This window comes from Pristiophorus japonicus, chromosome 3, assembly GCF_044704955.1.
Source record: "Pristiophorus japonicus isolate sPriJap1 chromosome 3, sPriJap1.hap1, whole genome shotgun sequence".
In the NCBI taxonomy this organism is placed as follows: Eukaryota; Metazoa; Chordata; class Chondrichthyes; family Pristiophoridae; genus Pristiophorus; species Pristiophorus japonicus.
In genome coordinates this window covers 188,102,501-188,111,798 of record NC_091979.1, presented here as the reverse complement: position 1 = coordinate 188,111,798, position 9,298 = coordinate 188,102,501, and the positions used below count along the sequence as shown (strand labels likewise).

The 9,298-nt window shown below is 44.9% G+C and overlaps 1 protein-coding gene across 1 annotated transcript in view; it reads left to right on the top strand.

Annotated features, from left to right (window-relative positions):
* The first annotated feature begins 825 nt into the window (after positions 1–825).
* The window catches only part of asb18 (ankyrin repeat and SOCS box containing 18), a 42,937-nt gene continuing 34,464 nt past the window's right edge, over positions 826–9,298 (top strand). The window contains exon 1 of the mRNA XM_070874894.1: positions 826–1,079. Within this exon, the coding sequence (XP_070730995.1) occupies positions 836–1,079 (244 nt within the window). The 5' untranslated portion in view covers positions 826–835. The remainder of the gene's footprint in view (positions 1,080–9,298) is intronic.

The following is a 9,298-nucleotide window of genomic DNA, read 5'->3' as shown; positions in this document are numbered from 1 at the left end:
TTATCTGGTCATTATCATATTGCTGTTTGTGGGAGCTTGCCTGTGTGCAAATTGGCTGCTGCGTTTCCCACATTACAACAGTGACTACAATCCAAAAGTACTTCATTGGCTGTAAAGTGCTTTGAGACATTCAGTGGTCATGAAAGGCACTATATAAATCCAAGTCTTTCTTTTTCTTTTCTTTATTATTGTATTCCAGTACTATTTCCCTGTACTGTATCCTGGTACTGAAAGCCGGTCCTGTTTCCAGTACTGTATCCCGTGTAGATTTTACTGAAAGCTGCTATATGCTCATATGTTGGCAGGTCTTTACATGGTAGCCTAAACAGTGAGTGACATTTCACTGGGTGAGGATGACATTATAGGCCAGCCTGATCATGCCCTCAGCCAACATCTACACATGAGCTTTAACCAGCAGAAAGTCATAGGCCAGCGATTAGAGGTCTGAAAATAAGTATCGCTGGACAGATTTAAGATCAATCCCTCCACAACAGACAAAGCACACAGCACCCTATTACCCTGTCAAAATATTTGAACAGAGGATCTGCCAACATATGAGCACAAAGCAAACAGAACATTCTAGTAGCTTTCAGTAAAATCCACTTGACTGTTATATATCAGTGAATGAAACAAGTCATGCACCACCTCCAACTCTGCCAATAATGAGATTGTTGCCTAGTCATAAATTATTTATAGAGGCATAATGGATGGTGAGCTCAGTAACTGCTCAACACGGGGGTATTTATAGCACAACAATAGCCTTTGTCCTTGTGTATATAATAGTGGCAAGGCAGCCAGTTCTAAAATAAACTCCATACACCGAGCGCTCCAGACAATGGACAGAGACACTGCGCTCCGATCGCAGATATTCCCGGACTTCGAACAGAAGCAGCCCACCATGCCCTCTTGTACCGTGAAGCGCCGAGGTCCAGAGACCTTCCACCATGCGCTGGTGCATGGAGACCTGGCACTGATCAAGGTCATGGTCAGCGAGTACCGTGAAGAAGTCAACCTGCAATTCGAAATCTGCCGCAACGAAATGGAATGGCAGGCGGAACCGGTGGCGCTCGGCATCTCAGGTACTCGCTGCGTGTAGCTCTCTTGGTTTGGTAGCGTTTGGCCTTAAATACACAACACGGGGTGTAGGTTGCCGAGTTGCCACCCGGCGGTGACGTTGGCATTGTGCATTGTCCACGCATTGTAGAATCTGCGCATTGAAACTCGAACGGGCAATCGGTAACGCTAGTTTCACGCTCAGATGGAATGTGGAAAATCTACCTCATTGTCTCTCTCGATGTTGCCCCCAACTTGCCCGAAGATACTGATTCACCCTGGTCTACGGTTCCATGGGTTCAGATAGCCCTCCACTACCTGGTCCAAATGTGAGCCAAGGCAGCTATCCAAACATGAGGACCATTGACTCTGAGCACAATCCTGTGCCCACCTGAAGCCTACTTGTGCACTTTCACAAGCAGAGATTGCGGCAATCTGATTGCGATCATGGACTATGCCTAACGTTTCTCTTCCCAGCCAATGGATGCTAAGGCCAATTTTTGTTTCCATAGTGCCACCCCAGCTGTGGGTAACTAACTCAGCACCCAGGGTGGAGATAAAACATGGAACTATACTGACTCAGTTGCCCCACTGCAAAGTGCAGTGATCAGCCTGGCTGTCCATGTTCTTAAAATATATCTCTTTGAAAAGTCTAAGGGAGCGAAATTGCCCCCCCCCCCTCCGCGCCCCCCCTCGCACCGATCAGGAGCGGTAACTTTCCGGGACCGGGATTTTTATCGCCTGGCCCAGAACTCCCGCCCCGACACGGAATTGGACCTACCGGCCCTGAAAGGAACTGGAGCGCTGTCTCCGGCGCTCCGCTTCCTTTCGGTGTGGCCCCGGGGTGGTAGTGCGGCGCTCCATGTAGTACTGACAGGCTACGTTGTCTCTCCCGCTCCATTAAAAGGGAGGGCCACTGCACACTCTGCACAGCCCTTTGGTGGCCGCCACTGGGCCACCAGGGCTCTGTGTGACCGGGCCAGCAGCCCAGCACCAAAGACGGACCAAGCTAGGGCTGCCATGGTTGAGCCAACCCAAGAATCGGCCGACGAACAAAGATGGCAGCCCAGGACACTGCAGGCCTCCCCTTTAAACAGCACCCGCAAAGCTGGCATTGACATCCGCCCACGCCAGCCTCATGACCAGTGGGGAACTTTCCCCCCACGGGGCGTTAAGGGGTCGGTGCCCTACCACCAAACCACCAGGGAAATTTCCCAGGAGGCTGTAGCACCTCCTCCCCGGGCGAAAATTGCCTTGCACCCTGTCAGCGTCCCCCGGAGGTGCTAACGGGGCTATAAAAAGAGGCAATCTTGTCCCTTAAATGTCTGAACATAAACACTGGCATAGACTAGTTGGGCCGAATGGCCTGTTTCAGTGCAATAAATTATATGTAATGTATTCTTTCACCACAGTTACCTGTTGCTTACAAATCAAACCCACGGGATTTCCATTCATGTCCGCAAAGAAATACAAAATCCTCCAATTCTCCTGAAACGACCTACCTTTCTTTTCTTGGATAAAGGCACGAGGGACACTTGTCCCTAGAAAACACAAATTCAGGGATCAATGTTACGGGATGTTGAATAAATAAAGAAATAGGGAGCCATGGGGAAAATATCCTGTCACATGAAGTAACTCCAGTACTACCTTTTCTTGATTAAGCATTAACAGACCAAACTTTTACTTCAATATACCTTTATTTTCTTTTACACTGGTCAGTTAGTCCCAAATTTGTAATGACCTCAAACAACAACTTGTATTTATATAGCGCCTCTAAACCTTTAACATAGTAAAACATTCCAGGGTACATCACAGGAGCTATTATGAAACAGAATTTGACACCAAGACACATATTGGGATATTAGGACAGGTGAGGTAGGTTTTAATGAGTGTCTTAAAGGTAGAGAGAGAGGTAGAGTTGTGGAAAGTTTTAGGGGTGCATTTCAGAGCTTCGGGCCTTGGCAGCTGAAGGCTCGGCCGCTAATGGTGGTGCAAAGAAAATCAGGGATACCCAAGAGGTCAAAGTTGGAAGAGCACAGAGATCTCAGAGGGTTATAGGCAATGTTCCCTCTAAATTGTCTTTGTTGTGTGCAGCCTGTTTATTTCAATGCGTGGTCCCTGAATTTCTGTGCATACGTGGTGTTTGCAATGGAAAAACTTGTGAGCAGCCTGTGCAGTACCTTGCAGATTACTGTGCAGCCGTGCACACACGCAGGTTAGAGGGAAGATTGGTTGTAGGGCTGGAGGAGGTTACAGAGATAGGAGGGGCCAAGCCATGGAAGGCTTTGAAAGCAAGAATGAGACTTTCAAAATCAAGAGGTTACTGGACCGGGGCCAATGTAGGTCAGCGAGCACAGGGGTGATAGGTGAACTGGACTTGGTGAGCGTTAGGATACAGGCAGCAGGGTTTTCTATGGGCTCAAGTTTATGGAGGGTGTAAGGTGGGAACACCCATAGTCTGTTATAATCATAGACAGTCACTATGCCATTCACGAATGTATCAAGGACATGACTGAAGCCCTATTTTACCATGTACACAGTACATATGCTTCAGCAGTAACCAGCAAAAACAGAAACAGCTAGAGATTTACGACATTGGTAACCCTCTGAAGGTATGGAAATTATTGACTGCAATTCATGCACCTACCAATAATCTCATGGCACAGCGCAATAGGAAGGGCTATGATTCCATCAATGTGAATATGGTACAATATGCTCATTACATAACTGGATCAACCACATTCCCATCTTTTTTTCTAGTTTAGTGGCTCATTAGATGCTTGCAAAGTATGAAATAGGCTTGGAGATGCATTGTGACTGGCAATTTTTCTAAAGCTTTCATTATTGTACTTGCATCACACAAAATCAGATGCTATTAAATCAGTAGCACTTCCATTTTGATTGGGAGTCATTAAAGACAAAGTTAAAATCAATTGGAGAAAATGATGAAAATATTCCCGCTAAGTAAATAACCTTTGAGAAAGTTTAACTGGTGACACCATTCTCTCTTCAGTTACAAGAATTTGTTCCCTGCCTTGCTAATTATATCTGAGCCTACACTCTGCAAAAGTGTTGAAGATGACTGTGAAACGAACAGCAGAAGAGTGAGGATCATCAAGAAAGCAAGGGTTAACTTGCCATCAGCAATCTCACTCTTCCCAAAGTTAATAGGGTACCTTCAACAAGCCTGGGCTCTAAGAGGGGGGTGCATTAATAGGAAGTACGGATCGGAGAACCAGCATTTCAGTGTGGTATCCCAATGCCCGACCCAAGCTCCATTCAAGCTCTGCTCCTACTGGGAGCGTGGGATCGCTGACTATATTGTTATATCTACCTACCAATGAACTACTATCGAGCTGTTTAGCAGGCCAAGGAGAAAATAAAATCCTTTTTTCTGTACTCACTATAATCGAATGACCATTGGCAGAAGAGTCGAGAACCAGGGGACACAGATTTAAGGTGATTGGCAGAAGAACCATAGGTGACATGAGGAAAAGCCTTTCTACGCAGTGAGTGGTTATGGGCTGGAATGCACTGCCTGAAATGGTGGTGGAGGCAGATTTAATCGTGGCTTTCAAAAGGAAATTGGATAAATACCTGAAGGAAAAAATAGACAGGGTTACGGGGAAAGTGGGAGGGAGGCGGGGGGGTAGTGGGACAAGCTGAAGTGATCTAGCAGAGAGCCGGCACAGGCTCGACGGGACGAAAGGCCTCCTTCTGTGCTGTAACCATTCTATGATTCTATGATCTATAAAGAAGACTTGAAAGACTTGCATTTCTATAGTACCTTTTACAACTTCAGGAAGTTCCAAAGCACTTTACAGTCAATTAAGTACATTTGAATTGTAATCACTATTGTAATGTGGGAAGCGCGGCAGACAATTTTGAGCACAGCAAGCACCCACAAAGAGATCATGATCAGATAATCTTATTTTAATGATGTTGGCTGAGTGATAAATATTGGCCAGAACTCTTACCCCTGGTTACACCGTCATATTAAAAAAAAACACATCTCAGGACAGGTTCCATTATATTCCAGTCATTGACTAGATAGATAAAAGCAGAGCTAGTCTGCACAGTCCAACAAGAGTGAAACTGCTTGACAACTGAGCAAATCTAGAGGAGTTTCACTTTTGCGCAGAGTCTGGGTATGCTACACCTTCATTAAAGTACAGTTTCAAAAAAGGACTATTCCCCTTCCTAACAAATTCCATGTTAACCACTGAAACAGGATTTAATAGTTAAAGGAGGTATGTGCATATCATTTGGGTTTTGTGTATGAGGCAAAGCCAAAACACTCTTCGACAATTTAAAAAGCCAATACCTCCACCTTTTCATCCATTCAACCATTTCCCCACCCCACCCGTATCACTGATTTTTAACAATGATGATTTAAAATTAGGGCCAGCGCAAGGGTAATCGGCGCCATAGGCAAACAGTTCACCTGGTGCCCCGCCAATCCCCTCCAACTCAACTCAAGTTATCCAAGATGTACTGGTCCTCGTCGATGGCTTTCTCGAAAGCAGACAGGCAAAGCAAGCTGCTCGATCGCCGGGACCAGGATCCCTTCAACCCAACTCTGCGCAAGACCTGACCAAACGAGTGCGCAGGACCATCAAAATTCTAGGTGGGGGGAAATGCTTTTCGCTGAGCGATCTGTTCACAAAGGATACAAGCGGGTGCCCAAAAGCAGTGGCGTCTGTGTCAAAGCCCGCTTGTGAAAGTGGAGAGACGCTGTCCGGGGATGGACCAAGTGGGCTTGGCGGATCCCTGATGGATCTGGGTGGGATGCCCACCTAGTTGGGCTGGATGTGATTGATGGAGAGCATTGCCTCCCCCCCCCGGGTCCCCTTTCCTCTTTAACCACACCCAGTGGGATCCCAGCCACCGCCACATCAGGGTGCCTGGTTATTTATTTATTTTAAGGGCAGGTATTTTCCGATGGCTTTTTTATAAGGTAGAGCCTCTGCTAGACGACTGGCTGAGTTCATCTCCATATTTGTATTGAAAGGCGGGAATTAAATAACCTGCTAAAGCGGGATTGGGTTAGGTACCTTTTTGGCCAAATTAATCAGGGTAGCTTGACATTTGACATTTTAATAATGGATCGCAATAAGTATGTTTTCTTTCCATTTTATTTTTGTGTATATGTTTTAATGTGTGCTCACTGTTGTATCTCTTTTAATGGCTTGCTTTTGAGTTTCAGGCTAGATGTGTTTTCCTCAAAAGTTCCTCTATAAAAGCATAGACAACTCGTACAAGTGGCTCATTACACTGAGCACCCTGATTACTAGGCACAAGGTGTCCCTTTCCTCACAAGACTGGCGCTATTAGACCATTTGGAATTCAAGTACATGAGTACCGATGTGATGCACTGCAGCTTCACCAATTTATCACATGATTCCTCCAAACATGTGATTTTTTATTCCCCGTCATGTCATTCCGACTGAAAGAAAGGCAAATACGAAATGATACAGGAATGAAACAAGCCCCAGAAGTGACGCAATATCAACGATTACCCTTTAACTAGAGTAACTGCAGGAAATAGAAACAACCTAGCTTTGGATCGCAGAAAAACACCTGCCCAAATAATCCAGTAAAGTTAGTGCTCAGAAACTATATAGAAGAACCCAGCAAGTAAAACAACAGAATCACCTTGAGGTGGCTGGAGACATTCAGGAATGGTCCCCAAGATATTGTACATAATTACTCATAATCTGACTTCAGAATACTGTCAATCCATTGCCCCGTTTATATTAGTTCCTTGTCCCAAGTTGCTTGCTCCATTTAAACGCATAGGAAAGGGATTGTTGTCATCTTAAACTAAAACAAGTATTTGAAAAGTGTGATAGATTTTGTGTGAGAAAAAAAATCTCTTTAAGATCCTGTTATATAATGGATAGTTCAGTCAAAATTTGGAAGTTATCCACGTTATCTGCCATGCGTAGAAATCCGGATTCAAGAGCAATCTTAGTTCAAGCATAACATTCTTGGGCAGTTTAATGATGCCCATATCAAGATTAAACAGTGGTGTATCTCGAGAATTTGGAGAAATGCAACTGGTGTAAATAGGGATCCGTTTTTGCATTTGATTGTACATTAAAGGAGTCATTAAAGGAGGTGCATCCGGGAGGGCGTTGAGCTCTTCGAGTCTCAACACAAAGAGCGTGAAGAGGCCAAGCACAGCAGTGGAAGGTACGCGCGGCAAACCAGCCTCACAGATCCCTTCCCTCGACGAATGTCTGTCCCACCTGTAACAGGGTCTGTGGCTCTCGTATCGGACTGTTCAGCCATCAAAGAAGTCACTTAGGGAGTGGAAGCAAGTCTTCCTCGATTACGAGGGACTGCCTATGATGATGATGATGAAAGGAGTTATGATTCATGCACAATCAAAGCGTGGTCCCAAAATGGCGTTGTGAAAAGGTAATTGGTCTAATAATAAAAATAAATTACAATATCATATGAGAAGAAGCCACGTGTTTTTTTGTTGTTTCTGAACTGTCGGTGGTCCTGAAAGGCAGCAGCAGGCACCAACTCCAGGGCGGGGTTTTTCCTTCTGTGCGTCAGCCGCAGGGGAAGAAACTGACAGTGTGGGTGAGTTACGTGGATATCAAGAGATGCAGGAGGATAGTCTGCCCGAGTCAGCCTTCTCTCTGCTGAGTCAGTGGCTGCACAATCCCGTTAGCCCGTGAAACTTCGGCCAGGCTTAAATAGCTTCTCCGGGGCTAGAACCATTTAGTACACGCACTGTAGATTAAACTATCTCATTAATATGGCCAACTATTCAAAGCTCAACGCTCTGTATTGTTATTTTTAAAGTGTAACTTGTGTTGGAAGCAACCGTTTAGTTTCAGATGAATTGTTCCCCTGAGTCTGTTCGGCGCAACAACCCGTGAAGCTACAAAGTAAACTGTTCCGCAAGATCTAATCCACGCTATTTTTAAGCGCTTCTCAAATTTTGCCACCCTAGGAAAGCGCCTAGTTCGCCTAATGGTTACATCTGCCCTGTTTGAAATGTTTAAAACTGCAATGCACCCCTATAACACAACAAAAGGACTTTTAAACAGAGTTTACACTCGAACCAGCAGATGATTTGTATACAGAAATCAAAATGTTTATATACTGTGCTCAGCAGGCCACTCAGCGTCTGAAAAGATAGATTTAAGTCAGATACAGACCCTTTTGTCCAAATGCAAACACATTTGTTCTCTTTTCAGACCTGCTGTATTTTCAGGTATTTTCTGTTTTTATTTTAGGTTTCCGGTGTTTGCAGGTTTTCTCTCTGTACCTTTGTACAGATGTATGCTAGCCATACAACTAAAACACTAAACAGAACATCAGTCTTCTGGCTAAGTATCCCAGGGTTCAAGAATACTGTGATACAAGTGCCAATGCGGTTCCAGACACTGACTTAATGCTTTCGAAGTTCCATCCGAATACTGTAGAGGGAGCACGTAGCATGTTGATTCAGCAGAAGTGGAGTGGAGTTAACAGTAAAAGCACAGCCAATGCACAGGGATTAGGAAGAATTAAAATGCAGATCAGCTGCAAATGGGATATAAAGGGGTGGCACTCAAAATCAGATCCTTAATCTGACAAACCTACAATTATTCTCAATTATGTCCAGAACTGTGTTGCAATAGTGTTATATATACCACTGGTGATATCCCACCTGTGACAGGGACTGTGGCTCTCGTATTGGACTATTCAGCCACCGAAGAACTCACTTCAGGAGAGGAAGCAAATCTTCCTTGATTCCGAGGGACTGCCTATACCACTGGCTTAGTCTCTAACTCATCTCCATTTTGTTATTATCCCAGTTTATCAGGAATATTAATTAACGCAAATTGATGCCACGTTTCCTACATTACAACAGTGACAACACTTCAAAAGTACTTAATTAGCTATAAAGTGCTTTGGGAAGTCCTAAGGTCATGAAAGGCGCTACATAAATGCAAGTTATTTCTTTTCTTCCCTCCTGTACTTTACTGGCTTGTGAAAACCAAGTAACCATGGGGAGGGACTTGGCCTGGTCACGTCCACTCAGCCCCACCTTAACCCTGGCTAAGACCAGCAACTGAGGTGGGTCGAAGCCCACGGCCTTCTCCTGATCCAGACAAGATCCTATTCCAAGGGGAATCGCGGTCCAGATGAAATCACAGTGGAAAACACAATGAGCTAGAACTTCCGATCCACTCCTACTACATTGTTACACAGGCATTAATCCTTTTGTTTTAAAAGTCCA